This window comes from Zea mays, chromosome 8 (assembly GCF_902167145.1).
Source record: "Zea mays cultivar B73 chromosome 8, Zm-B73-REFERENCE-NAM-5.0, whole genome shotgun sequence".
NCBI classification, from domain to species: domain Eukaryota; kingdom Viridiplantae; phylum Streptophyta; class Magnoliopsida; order Poales; family Poaceae; genus Zea; species Zea mays.
Genome location: NC_050103.1, coordinates 178,106,400 through 178,123,404, shown reverse-complemented (window position 1 = coordinate 178,123,404; position 17,005 = coordinate 178,106,400). Strand labels below are relative to the sequence as shown.

At 50.4% G+C, this 17,005-nt stretch overlaps 2 protein-coding genes across 2 annotated transcripts; one reads left to right on the top strand and one right to left on the bottom strand.

Moving 5' to 3' along the window:
• Positions 1 to 4,296: 4,296 nt before the first annotated feature.
• Positions 4,297 to 6,689, bottom strand: LOC100501629 (uncharacterized). The gene has a single exon (NM_001357716.1). The coding sequence runs from the start codon at positions 5,394 to 5,396 to the stop codon at positions 4,650 to 4,652; it is 747 nt and encodes a 248-aa protein (NP_001344645.1). The 5' UTR covers positions 5,397 to 6,689; the 3' UTR covers positions 4,297 to 4,649.
• A 6,522-nt stretch (positions 6,690 to 13,211) lies between these two features.
• LOC100284031 (DNA-3-methyladenine glycosylase I) lies at positions 13,212 to 15,286 on the top strand. Its single transcript, NM_001156929.2, has 5 exons — positions 13,212 to 13,912; positions 14,015 to 14,072; positions 14,184 to 14,267; positions 14,399 to 14,534; positions 14,714 to 15,286. Exons 1-5 carry the CDS (start codon positions 13,333 to 13,335, stop codon positions 14,975 to 14,977), a joined length of 1,122 nt encoding a protein of 373 aa, NP_001150401.2. The 5' UTR covers positions 13,212 to 13,332; the 3' UTR covers positions 14,978 to 15,286.
• Positions 15,287 to 17,005: the final 1,719 nt, after the last annotated feature.

Below are 17,005 nucleotides of genomic sequence, written 5' to 3'. Positions count from 1 at the left end.
AGTCTGCTACAAACAATAAACTTATCACACGCGCTCGCTCTCGTTTATCCCATAACTTGTGACTTCCCCAAAAATCTCGTACATGTTAGTAGATCAGTTTCTTTTTATGTTTCGAACTGGGTACGGATATAGATGTCCAAACAGATCGGGCTTGCTGGGAGGCCCAAAACCCGGCACGGGTTTGGTCCGGCACGAACCCGGCACGACACGTAGTGAACGCGGGCCGTGCGTGGGTCGAAGGCGTGGCACGACGGGCTAGGTCCGGCACGGTCTGATTTTATTTTTTTTCTATTTTTCATATAAATACATATATTATACTTGAATATATAGTATAAAACACAAGAAACATGTGTTTTGTTGGTTATATGGGTGTAAATAAATGTTTAGAGCTAACAAATATGATTTAAACCCTAAAAATGCATATTTTAGTATATTTTTATCATTTAAACGCCATATATTGGTATGAGCCTGTTACGCCCGTCGGACCGTGGGCCGACCCGACACGATTATTAATCTAGCGGGCCATGTTTGGGCCTCGCTTGGGGCCCGTAGGGCGGCACGACATGGCCCGCTAGCAAATCCGGGCCGGTCCGGCACGACCCGCCCATTTGGACATCTATAGGTACGAACCTAGCGACCTAGGGTTGCTAGTAACAAGATAGTGGTACATTTCATACGTGCATCGTATGAACGTGTCAGGTGGGGCCTATATCTATATATATTGGCAAGTTTTCCATGAAATGACGAGGGAATCGGAGTGTCCGAAGAACTGGAAGCGTTACCCTGGATTCACGAGAGCAGGAGACCTGCACAAGTAGTCTCTCAGCCGCGACCCCGGCCCTGGCCACGTCATATTTTTCACTGTGCGTCTCCAAAAGGAAAGGAGATGGAAAGAACAACCGGAACGCATGCATTCCTTCTGCACGCGACAGACAAAGTGATAGTCGAGTGTGCTGTGTGCATGCCAAGACACTCGATTGCTTGCCTCACTCCGATCCGTCACTTATCTCGGTGTGCATGCATGGCAGGGCGGTCAGCAGTTTGGCTGCGACCATTTTTACTGAAAGAACATGTAGGTATGGGTAGCGTGTGCAATTTGATTAGTTCCCAGTTAGCACAATAATGTCGCGCGGCTTCATGCATGCATGGCATCGGCCGCATCGCTCGATGCTCGTGCAAATACTGAAAAAGGGTACTATATGGATCAGATCTGGCTACCATTTGTTTAGTTTGTGTAGGTCAACCACGAATCACGCTTAGGTCGCCAGATCACCTCACAATAATAAAACATCTCGTCGTCACTTTGTCAGTAGATATACTAAATTATGAACAACTATTTTGATTGGTCAAGGTGTACATAATATCATTGCCTTTTGGACTTGTGGGTGTAAATGCGCACTTACAAATAAATTGTCAAAGTTAGGTGAAGTTACCCTATACTACCTCCGATCCGTTCACAAATATATGATACTATTAAAAAAAATTCGAAAACTTTGGCTACTCGTCTTATTCAAAATATTTATTAAAATATAAAATTTTAAGTCTATAGACTACCTTAAATGATAAATAAATAAAATAAATAAATGATAACTCATTATTTTTTAATAAAATCAGTGGTTAAAGTTTTTTTTACAAAAAAATCAATGATACATATAATAAAACCAAAGTGGACTATGATAAAAAGAACCGTGTGTAGTTAAAAAAAAATTCGCTCGATAGCATTTTACTGGGCTCTCCTCGCAAGAGAACGATTCATTGGGCTCCCACCGTACAGACGTCGTCTTGGCACCGGGCTCGAAAATCCGATTTGAGCCACAAGCCCATTAAGAAAGCCGACTCTACTAACCAAAATCCGCTTCCGCGCCGCTGTTGACCGGGACCTGCAGTGAAACCATCAGCGCTGGAATACAACTTGCTGGACCCATACATTAGATGCATGACGCGTGGCAAAACAACTAACCATACGGCCATCCGGGAGAGGCGCCTCCAATACAGCGCCGTCAGCCGTCTGCTGCAATCCAAAGCCTACGACTCTACCAGCTCCCATAATGATGTGTTTGGTTTGGTGTCAACGAGTGATGGGACAGGATCAACCTCGTCTCTTACTTTTTGAGGGATTGTCTCATCCATTATTCAATTATTTTTAAAGAATATTTTTTGATCCTGACTCTACACCTCTAAACCAAAAATTAGTCAAGTTAAAATGACCTCATTCCATCCATTTTCATCCTTTCTCATCCATCCATCCAAACACTGCCTAAGTTTCCCCACGATCCATCCGATGAACGGGCCAGGCATTGGCCCAACAAGAGCACAGGATCATAGGCTGTGTCCTCCTCGATTTGCGCCATGGCCGCATTCGAAATTTCTAATTGTCTCGGTGAACTTGCAACTCGAATCGACTCTCACACTCGGCGAATCTTCTGCGGCAAGTGCATATCTGCGGAAGATGCATATCTGCGGCAAGTGCATATCTGCGGCAAGTGCTCTTCGAAGATGCGCCAAACGACGTAGTCTTCATTTGTTTTATTTATTCTTTTTATTTTCATTCTTATATTGTGTTTTATTTATTACTTTTTCTAAGTAACTTTTTTCTTCTGTCATGATTTTCAAGTTTTTTACTTCGTTTTTTTCTGAAACATACAAGGAATGATGGAAAGCTCCTAGTCCTAGCTTTTAATTGTTCAAGTGCTCGTTCTTTTTGAAAGGCCACTGCTTGATTTTGGTAACCGATAGACTAATGTGTATTTGATGTGAGGTACACATGTGATTACTTCATAAGTATACAAATGTGAGCAACTTAAGCTACATAGGTAAAAATAGCTTAGACTTGTTGAAATGCACAACTAGTGCAATAAATGAGCTTATTGCATATGATACAACACATTATGTGATCTAGCTAAATGAAAAATATCAAGAGACATGATTTGGCTCCGATTAACCAAGGCAACAATGAAAAAACAAGGGTCGTTCTATCCCTCCAACTCCAACACAATAATACCAAGGACAGGGCCGGGCCAGCATAATTCAAGGCCCTGTATCGTTTTTTTTCTTTTCTTTTCCTTTGTTAAGAATAGATAGTATAGATTAATCTCATTTATTAATCGTGATTGAATTATTAATATGAGAAATGGCTTAATAATGGTAACGAATGATCTTAACATTTGGATGTTATGCTAGCATGTGCTAGCTGTACTTCGCCATATAGCCAAAATGAGTTGTATGACAGATTGGTACTCGGTTGTTACGACAAACACTATGTTTTATTCTTGTCGAGCTGACTTAGCTAGACCTTCTAATCATTACTAAAATTTGTATTGATTAAACCATCGCTAACTATTATTTTAGAGACCCTTGGAGGGGGCCGTTCTTGTGCACCGGTCGCACATGCCCCCGCCCGGGCCTGACCAAGGATCATTTCATCCCTCAAACCAAGAACCATCCTATCATGTTCTCATTTGTCCCACAACCAAACGTCCAAACGTATACTAAGACGCAACCCAACCAATATAGGAAGTAAATCCAAAGTTGTGACTATCATGCCCACGCAGGAGGCAAAATAGGAGCACAAAGAAAGACTAGGCAGGAGCCAAAATAGGAGCACAAAGAAAGACTAGAAACAAGCAGACACGACTAAGCAGCCAAAACATCATGTAGAGATATCCTCCTTCAGCCTCCGACCATTCATGACGAACACAGCACGGATTGACCTACTTAGCTTCATCATCTTCCTCATCCACCTGATCATCTGCGGGTGCGTCCAACTTGATACTAGCCGCTCTCACTAGGAGTTTAGCCCCTTCTTGAATCAAGTTCTAAGGCTCTTTTTTGCTTAAACCTGCCCAACAAATCATCAGCGCACTCCCATAACAGACAATTTCACTTGAAGATTTAATCAACACATTCTGAAAACACATTTTGTTTCTAGATCTCTAGATGGCCCAATAAATGGCCGATACAGCCACAATGTGAATATTCTGAATCTGTGGTGCATAGACAGAAAGCCACCTCCAACATTGATTTATATCTCTAGGAATAACACATGTGTTTAACCTTTTTGCTATAACCTCCAAATTTACCCTGGCAATGGAACATCTGAAAAACAAGTGATCAACTGATTCAAGTTGATTATAGAAACAACAAGATACATCTCCACTCTAGTCCCTTCTTGCCAAATTATCCTTGGTTAAGAGGACTTTATTTTGCAAAAACCACATAAAACACTTTAGGCCTTGTCCGGTTATTCCCAATGCACATGGATTGGATGAGATTGAAAAAAATTAAGAAGAAGTTTGACCTGTTTGAGATTCAAACTCATCCAAGGGCTTGTTTGGTTAGCTCTCAATCCATGTGGATTGAATGAGATTGGATGAGTTTAAAATCCCAAAAAATCAAAATTATTCTAATTTTTTTCCAGTTTCATCCGTTTCATCCGATCCATGTATAATGAGAATAACCGAACATGATCTCATGCGTTCTGTTGTCCCTAATATCCTTTGTCCATGACACGATGCAATTATGACTGAGATTACATAATAACGTGAAAATCACCGAGCATTTAGAACGGAACAGGAAATTGACGATGTCGATTACATACAGTAATACACGGATAAATGAACTAATCATGCGTGTAGAGCGCCAAGCAACCGTCAGTCACACGACGCTGTCCCGACAGGCTGCCGTCGCTCGTTATATTGCATTGCATTGCACGCTGGCACCACCGCCGATCCACCGAGTTCGCAGTCCCCGCCAACTGCCTGACCCGGCGGCGCAGCTCGGGAAGGCATGACGAGAGGCCGCGGCACGCTAGAACGACGGCCGGACGCAGACAAGAACCTCGCGAGGCGCGGCGGCCGCGGCTCGCTCCTGCCGTCGTCGACCCCGGGCGCCAGGCACGACGCCACCTTCTTCAAAGTGGCCCCTCGCTGGCCGTCGTCGACGGACACGAACGCCGCCGTGACCGGCACCGGCTTCGTCGGCTCGCTGACAGCGGCGACGGCGCCAAACCGTTCGCCGGCCCTTATCAGCTCCACGGGCAGGTCGAAGCACGGCGACGGGCAGTACCCGTGGAGGATCGCCTGGGCTGACGCCTGGCCCTGGTCCCATTCCTCCGCGACGAAGTCGAAGACGATGTTGCTGCGGGAGCAGAGCGACGCGCACTCGGACTTGTCCAGCGACGCGGCACGGCGGCTCGGCGCGTGCGGTGGGGTCTCTTGAATATGCTCGGCTGGCTGGTCCGGTGCCGGTGCCGCGTGTGCTGTCGGCGGCGGGCTCGTGCTGATCGCCTCCTCCGGTTTCTTCTTGGAGAGGAGGCCCGGCAGGTAGAGGCACATGAGCAGCGCGCTGCAGGTGAAGCCCTCTCGGCCGGGCTCGGCGTCGGGCGCCGCTCCGGACATGGCAGTGAGGGCTTGCCGCTTTGACCCGAGATAGGAATGCCGGCACGGAGGAAGTGGGTCTATATGCGGTAATCGTGGACGTGGTGGTGGTGGTGGTGGCGGACCATGCCGCTGGGCGGCGTGTGGGTGGGGGCATAGTGTGCTTCATGTCTTTCCGACTCGAGTTTTAGTCGTGGGGAGTTGGCAATTGGCATCTTGAGTGCTAATAGATAACTGCATTGCATTTAGCCTGGATTCGGACCGTTGACTCGATCTAGATGTGCATGCTGCTGCTTTAAGCAACTTGCCATTTCTCGAGCCATTCCGCCAAGCGCCAGGACTGAACAAAATCGATTGGCACGTACCATTTGGTTGCTGAACTTGCGGGGTATCTCTCGGCGTCCACGATGCTCACCGTCTTACTCTTGAGCTCCCCCCTAGGGCCTAGGCCCCTGCAGACTATCTTGAGCTCCGACGACACGTCGTTGTGCCGGATGTACAGCCAACTGTCCCAGTGTACTTTGGGCCCCGAGGACGCTCAAAACCTTGGCGAGCATGGTTGGTTTCTCCAGGAGGCAGAAGTTGGTGAGATTATGTTGGGCCATCAAATTGGTCCACTTCGCCAAGCTTTCCGGTCGGAAACATCTGCCCTTGTCAAGCACGTTGAAGAGGACGCAGGCCGTAGAATTCGGGAGGACCGTCGGACTCTGACATCTGAACAGGCGGCCGTACCAGGTGCGTATCACTGCCGCCTTGGACTTGGAGTGAAGGTTCTCTGTCGTACATGACAGACAGCTCGATCTCGATGGCCTTGTAGGCCTGCTCTGGCGTGAGACGAAGGAAGGTGCCCTGGCTCCGGCGTCGTGACAATGCTGATCCGCAGATTGCCCATGCAGCATGGTGACAAAGGGTGCGACTTGGTAAAGACATACACGGCTGATAGTCATTGGCGTGCGTACCAGCCAAGAGACGGAATGACTGATCGAAGCCTCGTTAGTTTGTGTCTGCCGGCCGGAGCAGGGCACAGGAAAAAAAAATTGGAAGCAGATCATTACAAAATGGAAGCGTGCGTGCGTGCATGTGGCATGGCCCGTTGCGTACCTGGGCGAGGAGGCTGAGCAGGTGGCGCTTCCAGGGCACGTCGTTGTCTTCGGCGGAGAAGGCAGGCGGTGATGGTGTCCTGGCCGCCGAGGTGGAGGAGGAATGGTGCCCAGAAGGCCTGGATGCGGTGGGTGCGCTCGAAGCAGTGAGCAGGTAGGCCAGCTATAGAATCAGACTCAGCACGGCGGAGAAGAGGAGAGACACCTGGTGGAGGGCGGGACTGGTGAGCACAAGCATGCGGATCTCCTAGTCATTCCATGTTGCCAGAAAGCTGTCCTTGTATGTTGCCAGGAAGCGTCTGGAATCTGGATCACAAAAGAACCAGCAGCAAAGACCATCGTATTCATGTTCGCTTCATCATGCAAAAGGAATAAACTAATTCTTCAAATAAGCTAGTGATTAGTTTAATAGTGTATTTACTATTGCACGAAAGCGACACTCCACAAATTTGATGCATGCTCCATCAGAACAGCAGTACAGTATTCAGAAACTGAAAAGTCTTGGGGAAAAATGCCATTATTGACTGAATGAACAATTTCTGAAAACTGAACCAAACTGCAGATGCAGGCGGTACAGAAAAACACTTGCAGAACTAAACCGAACTGAACTCATTTCTGAACCATCGGCAGGCAAAGCAAGCCAAGGAAATTTCTCCATTGCAGCTCTCCTGTTTCCAGTCAGCTGGACTGACAGAATACGAATAGCCAAAGCTGAAGTTGACTTAAACTGAAAACAGAGAAAAAAGAGAAGGCTTGACAATTGAATACGGTTACAAACTGTAGACAGGGCCGATGGAAGGAAGTGCTGTTGCTGATCAGAAAATGTTCTGAAAAGACAAAACATCATTGTGCTGAGTTGATATCATTAAAGAGATTAGCGACGACCAGTTTTCCGATCTGAAAATTAGTACTAGTATGGAGGCGGTACGAGAACTCTGGGTGGAAAATTGTCACCACCTAGATAGTTTTCTGTCAGCAAAAGTAGTTTGCGGTGGGCAACTTGCACAGTTTGTGGGTCTCGACTCGAACATGGCAAGTTTGTCATCCTTCTGCAAAGGAGTGGAAGACGTGAACGGTTTCGGTTGTCTGAAGCACCTGCTCTTGGGCTGCTGTCCAAACCTTTGAAACATTTTGCATGTACGATTTTGTGATACTTTGGAGAGTGAGTTTGACATCTCGGACCTTGGGAGAGGATACTCTTGCTAGGTTGCAGTCGCTGCACCTGTGGGAGCTTCCTGAGCTAGCCTCGGTCTGTAGCGGAGTCTTGTCATCTCTGAAGAACCTCAAGGTGAGGCCGTGAGGTGCTGTGCAAAACTGCGGGGAATCCCAGTTGGCGGGAAGGGAAATAGCCCATCTGTAACTACTATCGGAGAACAGTTTGTGGTGAGACAGTTTGATATGGGATGACGAAACCATCAACGGTTGGTTGTTGTTCAGAGACTGGAGGCCCTTGCTACCTCATACTGCAACTGAAGGATGAACTGAAGAAGTCTCCATGTGTTTTTGCAGCATTTATCAGTCGGTTTCTCAAACGAACATTTTTTTTTTGGGTTTGAACTCCCGATATATGTCTTGCACTCGTGGTTGGTACACGGCTAGCTAGTACAATTTTCTGGATTGACCTCGTGGGGAAAGTGTGCTGTGTGGTGGTACCTGACTGAAGTCTGTGAACAACACAAAGCAAAACTGCGTTTGGCCCAGCATGCCAATAACTGAACAAGGTTTAGCGATTGCTCATTTACCCCGCTATATCTTTCTTCCACACAGGATAAAAAAATTGCGGTATACTGCGATTTCTACTGCGCTGCGTTCTGTTCGCCTGAATGGATTGGTCAGGACAGACAGGTGCAAACGTAGTACATTCCAGGCCCAGGGTTGTCCTGTCCATTTTCTCCAAACTGGAACTCGCTCCAGATTTGATTAATTGAATGCGTCACGTACTTATATGGCTACATGGTCTCTTTTGGACAAAAAAACACCCTTGTGATGTTAGAAGGTGACTTGTAGCTGATGCATCCAAAAACAAATACGGGCTACTGCAGTGAGCAGCTAGGCTCTGCGGAAATGAAAACAACCAAACACGATGGTTGCACCTGCTCAGCGTGTCCAATCTTCGCAGTGGCATACTGCGGTGAATCCAAATTGCAGAACGGAACCATTTTCATAAACCTCCACGATGCATAGGAAGCGGCAGACATGGACCAGGCTAGGTACAGTACGTAGGATGCTGGTTGAACAAATTGACACCGCATCATCCATCCACCCGGGTGCTGTGCGATCCACCAACCTGGCAGGGCACCCATCGGTCCATCCACCCGCGTGGCACGCCGGCCGGCCGGACCATCCGTCCCAACCTCTGCCCAAATTGACACCGCAACGCATCATCCCCCCTCTCCAACCCAACATCCAACCGGCAGCGCAAGCCATCGACCCGCCCAACCCCAGCCCGGCCGGGACGCTTCATGGATGGCATGTGCCCGGCCCGGCCGGCCCCCACGGCTCTTTCACGCGGCAGCGACGGCAGACATGTATGTGGGCTCCCGGTGCTTTCCTTCCTTTCCTGCGAGATTGGCATCACAAATAATGGACGTACTGGTGCTGCTGGGGCGGCTGCACATGCCATGTCTCTCCCACCGGATACGGTCACCTCCATCGCCCCGGGCGAATCGAGTTGGTTGCGGAGATTTATGCGCGCGCCACCCCGGCCTCGTGGTGTAGCCGTCCCGGAAAGAAAACGGTCGTGCCGGTGTTTCTTCTGGACCCCGGCGGTGGTCCAGTGGAGATGGATGGAAGTTGCTCCGATCCGATGCATGATGGGGTGAGCCCAGCCCCAGCAGCCGTGCACGGCGCCAAAGCTCTTGCTCACTGCCGCTGTTGGCTTGTTGCAGCGCGGCCAGCGATGATCCTTGTGTGGTACCGACTAAGTACTGACGTAATTAATGATCGGTATATAACGGCCAATCGACCCGTGTCCCCTGCTCGCTGTCGCTGCTACGACATCTGCCGTTGCCAAGCGCGGCGGGTTGCCTACTACTAGTATGCATGCTGCCTGTGTTTACATGCATACCTGGTGACTCTGACAAATACATACTTGATGACCAGTGCAAGCCATTCTTCAGAACTGTTGCTGGAGGAGATGCGGCTCGACCTTGACTGGCTCCCACCCATGATGTACGCATGACATGAATGATCCTCTCCATGTTCCCGGCAAGTGGCCGAGGAAACCTCTGGGTCGGCTTTGAAGTCCAAATCATACAATACAAGCAGCATGGATGGGTGTCTCGTAGTCTGATCTGTACAGATCCGTCGGCGGTCGGTCCGGACCTCGCCGTCGGGGGGCGATGGTCCCTACATTCGGGTCGGACCAGGTTCGTGCTACCGACGAGCAGACACGTACGGGGAGTTAGGGCCGGCCGTCCGTCCATCGCTGCGATGGATCGGATATGAATACATACACGAACGAATCCGTTCCAGCAGACGATGCCTTATCGTGGTAGGGCAGGGCAGCGCATGGCCACCCTGCCGTTCCATAAGGTGCATGGCCATGCATTGTGCCCGCCCTGTTCTATTGGATTTGGATACCCGTGGTGGCTGACTACCGAGAACGTGGCCTTCTTTATCCGGTCCCCGTTGGAGGTGCCAATTCAGAGAACCGAATCGGTCTGCTACAGTATATATATACTAGTGAGTACGGAGTACTAGTAAACAACACACACACACACACACACACAAACATATATATATATATATATATATATATATATATCATATCGAAAATTTGGCATGCATGGCAGAGGTAGAACTCAGCTCAGCGTATGGCGGCGCGGCAGCCGGAGATCGGACAGCACGAAAGAAAAAAGAACCAGAGCCCAGCCGCATGCTCCTGGCTGCACCACCGCGCGCGTGTCCCGCGTTCGCGGAAGGACCTTGTCCCAACCGCCAGATTTGGCGCATCGCTCCAGTTAAGCGTACGAGCGAGCGATGCGGTAGCCGACGACGGCGACACGCGTGGCTTTGTCCGGTGGAAGTGGAACCCACGCATGTGCGCGTCGTATCATGACAAGCACGGCGATCCCCTCCTACTCCTAATCTATCGCTGGCCTGCCATGCCCAACCTACACGCGCGCAAGTAAACTACTACTAGTACTAGTGCAAAGCGGATTCCGGGCCGATGCGTCGGTTGCCTGCCGTGCCGTGTCGTGTCTCTCTCTCCCAGCCCCACTACTCGGCCACCCCCACACCCAGTCGCCCCGCCAAGTCGCGCACCGAGTTGTCCCCATCGTAACTGCTGTGATTGAGACCCCACCAGTTGCAACGGCAACGGCAACGGCAACGGCACGGGGAGAGGAGATTTTAGCCGAGTTGCCATGACGAATGTGCATGATGGAGGCTTGTGTTTTACTATAATGACAAAAGACGAGGCCAACCAGTATATATATCCAAAAACCATTTCAGCGAATCGAAGATGGGACTGGAATTGGACGGAGCGCAGCACTACAGGAGCAAGGGACGGGATGAGCACAAGATTCCTTGCCAGCTCGAAAGAGGGCCGGGGCTGTGGGAGGGAGGGAGAACGTGGGCAAGGGGGCCTGGCCTCCGCCCGCCGTCCCTTTCTTTTCGTCTCCCCCACTCTACACAGCCACGGCTATTGGCTGCTTGTCGGATCTACCTGGCGCAGGCCGACCACCGCCGCAATCATACGTATAGTATATAGAGCTGACGAGCCCGTCCGAGGCTACATGCGTGGAGCCAGTACCAGTAGGCTAGCCATTCCAGTAGGATACGGATGCTTCCTCGATCCAACCCGCTCGTGAATGCTACAGGACAGGACATCTCCTATTGGCAGTGGCATGTCGTGGTGACGTGGTGCTACACCGTACGCGTGCGCGCTGCCCATGTGAGCCACGTACGGACTACTCGATCCGGTCGAGGGCATTTGTTGTCAGAGTGCAGTCAACAAAAAAAGGTTATATTTTTTTCCTAAAAGAAAAGGTTGAGCCATCTCTTCGAACGGTAGGCAGTCTGAGGCCGTCGAGGTGAGTTTGAATCTCTGTGTTTGTTGCTTTGGTCGGTCGGGAATCAGCCCATCATCATCTCTTCGCGCGCTGTTTCTTTATGAGCTGTTTGGTTTGAGGAATGATCTAGTTCATCGTCTTCTCACTCCTCACTTTTTTGTTTGGTTTGTGGAATGGATTGAGTTGATCCATCATCACCTTATTCCTTATAGTTATTTAGTTAGTACTAATATAAGGAATGAGGTCATCCCACCAAATTTGAGGAATAGATCCATGATGCAGCACTACATTTTGGATGAAGTGATTCCTCAAACCAAACACCCTATTAGTGTATGGCACATGTACATCCACATCGTCAGGCGAGCAAGAATTGCGGACGAAAAGCACCTCTATCATGTTTTTTTTTCTTCTTCAAATTGCGCACGGCCTAGCTAGTGCCGTCCCGTTTTACCAGCTGCAATCTCGACTGTTCCTCGCGATAAGCCTCTCTACTCTCCCGTCCAGGCCTCGCCATGGCTTTGACAGCCCAGCCGAGCGTCCCTCCTCTACCGACCAACCGCGACCCCACGCCCGATCGATCCAACGGGAAAGGTCAAGATCAACAGCCTCGCTCCTGGACGAGCTCGGCTCCGAAGTCGGAACATCCAATGGGCGACTCACGAGTGCACGCAGATGCGCCTACCCACCTGTGAACTTGTGACGCCAACTGTCCCCACCTAGGCCCCCTCTCACAGATGCGCTTACGGGTTTGTTTGATTTAGATGTATATTCCTTAAAATTGTTAAAAAAAACTAAAATTTGTTTGGTTGATACAACAGTCAACTATAGATTTTATAAGAGCATAATAGCCTATAACTTGGATGACAGTAATATGCAAAATCTAGGGTAAGAGATGATTTTGACTTTAACTATAAAATTTATAGATTTTCATGAATCTATTCTGTTGTTGTAGCTATTTAGTTGAGATTTTAGATTTTTGACAGTGAATCTGATTTAAGAAGCTGAACCAAACACACCCCTACATTGTGCATTGTTACATGTTACAACGCAACACGATGTTGTGTTATACCGTATCATAATAAAATGTGCTATGCTTTTTGTTCCGCTAATCCCGCTTTTTGGTACGCTTGTTCCATACCAGTGGCGACCCTGAGGATGGGGCGGAGGGGCCGCCGCCCCGGACCCCCAATTATATAGGCCCCAAACCTAGTTATACATTTAGTAATTAGACTATCAGACACAATAGCTTAATAGTGAAATATCGAATAATTAGCAGCTATGAAGGGTTCACAACCCAGTCGTATTTAAACATGTTAAAAGAACTTTTAAAATAATACTACAATATATATCTTTTTATTTATTTGTTTGCTTGATATGAATATTTTTATATGTGTCTTAAGTTTATATATTGATACCATTTTTATATAACAATAGTTTAATGGTTCTTTATTTTAAATTTGCCCCGGGCTCCTAAACCATCCGGCCCGCCGCTGTTCCATACTTACCAGACCAGTCTGACCCTCCCATAGCTTGCCGAGCCCCGTTTAGAGAAACAAGCGCACGGACCTGTTAGATACGGCCTGATTTTTTAACCGTGATCTTCACTGAGCCCGTACACTAGTCCTCATCCGGAAAAAAGTATCAACTCCCAAACTCTCTTCCTTTGCCGGCCTCGTCGCGCGCCCGGCTCGCCTATATATAACCGTCTCGCCTCCCACCTCATTCATCAAACGGACTCACAGCTCGCAGCACCTGCAGGACATTGAGAACCAGCCAGCTAACCAACCAACCAACCGGCGGAGCCAAAGCCAAGAAGGAAGGCAACGTGCCCATCCAGTCAGGATGTGCAACTCCAACGTCAAGTCCGCGGGGGTGGCCCAGATCGACGGCCGCCCGGTGCTGCAGCCGGCGGGCAACCGCGTGGCGGCGCCGGAGCCGGACGCCTCCCGCCCGCTCAAGAAGTCCCTCCAGAAGTCGCTCTCCATGCCGGTCTACTACGACAGCAACGCCACCGCGGGCGCCCGTCCTGCGCCGGCCGAGAACACCACCCGTGCCGCGGCTAATTCGTCTCCGCTGCCTCCCGCGAAGGCGGCGACGAAGGCAGCGGGCGCTTTCCCCGCGGAGAAGAGCGGCAGGTCCAAGGCGGCCAGGAGGCCAGGCGCCGTGCCGCCGCCGGTGGTGGCGTTCGCGGCGCTGGAGGCGTTGGAGCCGGCGGGGAGCATCGCCGCGGCGCAGCGGGAGCACGCCGCGCAGGCGCAGGCGCAGCGCAAGCTGCGGATCGCGCACTACGGCCGCACCGCGTCCTTCTCCCGGGTGGAGGGGCGAGTAGTCGGCGCCGCGGCCGCGGCCGCCGAGCGGGCCGTCCCCGCCTCCCCCACCGGGCACGACGAGAAGCGCTGCAGCTTCATCACGCCCTACTCAGGTAGTAAAGTAAGCAAAATAAAGCACAAGATGCTTCGACACTAGTGTGCTAGCTGTGTGCGCTAATTGTGCTAGCTCTGTCCTTGGCCCGTGCGGCGTGCAGACCCCCTGTATGTCGCGTATCACGACGAGGAGTGGGGAGTGCCCGTGCACGACGACGAGTAAGCAAGCCGCCATTATTCCTTGCTCCTTGCAAGCGCAAGCTGATGATGATACTAGCTCAGTCACGGCAACAGCTGTGCTCACATGTTCGAGATGCACTGAAACGACAGGTTGCTATTCGAGATGCTCACACTGTCTGGCGTGCAAGTCGGGGCCGACTGGACTTCCATCCTCAAGAAAAGACACGTCTACAGGTGGGGGGAACATCTGTGCTGCCGCTGATAGTAATAGAGATGATGTTGATCAAGTGCTACGTCGTGAAACAACATCTGTGCTGAATTTTTTGATCTGTATTTGCCTGAATGTTTTGTCTGCTCACAAACAGGGAGGCGTTCTCCGGCTTCAACGTGGATGCGGTCGCCAAGTACACCGAGAAGCAGATGGCGTCGCTGAGCGCCGACTACGGGCTGGATTTGGGCACCGTCAGAGGAACCGTCAACAACGCCTGCCGGATTATCGAGGTACCGTGACCCGTACGTGAGCTTCACCCCAGTCGTTGAAAGATACTAGTAGCAGCAGCAGTAGTAGTTCCAGTACCATCCTGCAACGGAAAGACGAAGGGAGGCGGTCAATGAATGGAGAAGAAGAATATATATAAAAAAAAATCATCTGATGGCGTTGTTCGTTCTCCGTGTTTCAGGTGCGGAGGGACTTGGGCTCGCTGGACAGGTACGTGTGGGCGTTCGTGAACAACAGGCCGCTGTCGCCGAGCTACAAGTACAGCCGGAAGATCCCGGCGAAGACGTCCAAGTCGGAGTGCATCAGCAAGGACATGGTCCGGCGCAGGTTCCGCTTCGTCGGCCCCACCGTCGTCCACTCCTTCATGCAGGCGGTCGGCCTCACCAACGACCACCTCGTCTCGTGCCCGCGCCACCGCGCCTGCTCCGCCGCCGCCGTTAACTGATTCTGCTGACCACCGTCCACCGATCGAGAGCCAGACGTAAGGAAGAAGAGAGACCTTTATATATAAGGACACGTACAATACAACCGAGAAAAAAGAGAAAGGTAGTAGCCTCTAGTAGCACTAGAAGTAGTACGTAGTATACGGAAGGGAGAGTGCTGGTTTGCAATTGTGTGTACGTACGAGTACGATGATCGAGTGTGCTTGTGTAGATTGATTACGCCCCCACCCCTAATTAGTCAATGAATGAGCTTGCTTGCTGCGACTTCCGCCTGCACACTGCAGTGTGCAGTCATTGTTCGCGTGAGGCGGTTAGCTGCAGGCGTGCGCTCTCCTCCTCTCAACAAGCTAGGCTGCGCAGATAGTGATGTGATGGATGGGGAGATGATGATGATGATGATTATAGAGAGAAGCCCGGCCGTGTGGGCTACCTGCATGTGGCCAAGCTCTGATTAAAAGCGCGATAACAGCACTCTCACGGCAGGCAGGCAGGCCATGTGGTGTGGTGTCGCAGGCAAACGCATGTGCGACGAAGACAGAGAGGGAGAGACGGAAACGCAGGGAGAAGAGCGGGAAGGAAAGGGGGACTAGCTAGGAAAGGCCCGCTTTGCCGGCCGCGCATGTGACCCTGCAGCTCGCGTACCTTTTCCAATCCTCAAAGTGGGAGGACGGATCGGACCCCATGCACTCCACGCTAGTGGTGTGTTTGGTTTGTAGAGTCACTCCATGAGGTGATGCATCATAAGTTCATTACAACAATTTTGGTGGAATCAACTCACTCCTCATGTATATACTAATTATTAGCTTATAAGGAATAAGGTGGTGATGGATCAACCCATTCTATTCCACAAACCAAATAAAAAAGTGAGGAGTGGGAAGAAGATAGATCGCTTCATTCCTCAAACCAAACACACTGTAGATTTTTCATGGTTTCTTGCAAGTTCAGTTCCTACGAAAGCGGGGGCACGGTTCCGGAGCAGGAGCATTGGATTTTTGCTACCCGCGCACGCATTGTTCACCGTGCTTAAAGAGACGCCGGCGCCGGCAAGGGGGAGTGAGAGAACGGAGTGTCGTCAACAGTAGTCAGTCTTATGTACCTGGGCAGCGAGCAGTCGTGCGGCTGCCAGCGCCAGCTCTGGTATGCCTTGTCGGGCGGCCGTGCGCCTACGTCAGCTCCACGCGGCATGTCGGGCACTCCCACTCCTGGCACCACGGGAGCTAGTTATGCTGGTGACGAGCTGAGATGTGATGGTTGATCAGATGAGCAGAGATATGATGAGATATCATAGAGTCACCCATCCGTCTTATATAGACGACTAGATAATTATTTTTTTACAAGTCGTGATAACGGTCTAACTCTACAAAAATCATTTTTTTCACGCGGCACGTCTTTCAGCTTATCTGGAATTCAGTTGCCCTTCATCCGAGTTATCTCTGAGTATCTAGCACTTCTCGTACGCTCAACCTCCCTGCCCGAGGCATCAGCACATGACTCAATCGTCCGGTCCGATGCATCCAGCTTGGTGGCGGCTCGAGGGCATGTCTTGCTAGGCAAGTCATCGGAAGGCCCATAGAGCGTTTCTACGCTTCCACCCAAGGTTAGCCTCCGACGAGTCGTGACTGTATCTTCTGCTCGAGGTTGGCCTCAGGCGAGACGGAACAACGCCTCCCACCCAGAGTTCGCCTCGGGAGAGACGAAACAGTTTCACCCGTTCGAGGATGGCCTTAGGCGAGACAGAACCGCGTCTCCCGCCCAGAGCTGCCCTCAGGTAACACGGAACTGCATCTCCCGTCCGAGGTTGGCCTCGAACGAGATGGAATCGTGTCTCCTGCTTAGAGCTAGACTCGAGCGAGACAAAACTGCATCTCTCGTCCGAGGTTGGCCTCAAGCGAGTCGAAACTGCGTTTATGTGCTCATAAGGACCCGAGGGATATCTATCTCCCACAAACCCCCGAGGTTCGGGTTGATTTGAGAAACAATCAACTTGAAGGTCCAAAATCTGCTTTCAGAATGCTTGGCCTTGTAGTCTT

Coding starts and splice junctions, on each gene's coding strand:
- LOC100284031 (NM_001156929.2), top strand. CDS start 13,333: ATGTGCAACTCCAACGTCAAGTCCGCGGGGGTGGCCCAGATCGACGGC. Junction 14,073..14,183: donor GTGCCCGTGCACGACGACGA/GTAAGCAAGCCG, acceptor CTGAAACGACAG/GTTGCTATTCGAGATGCTCA. Junction 14,535..14,713: donor ACGCCTGCCGGATTATCGAG/GTACCGTGACCC, acceptor TCCGTGTTTCAG/GTGCGGAGGGACTTGGGCTC.
- LOC100501629 (NM_001357716.1), bottom strand. CDS start 5,396: ATGTCCGGAGCGGCGCCCGACGCCGAGCCCGGCCGAGAGGGCTTCACC.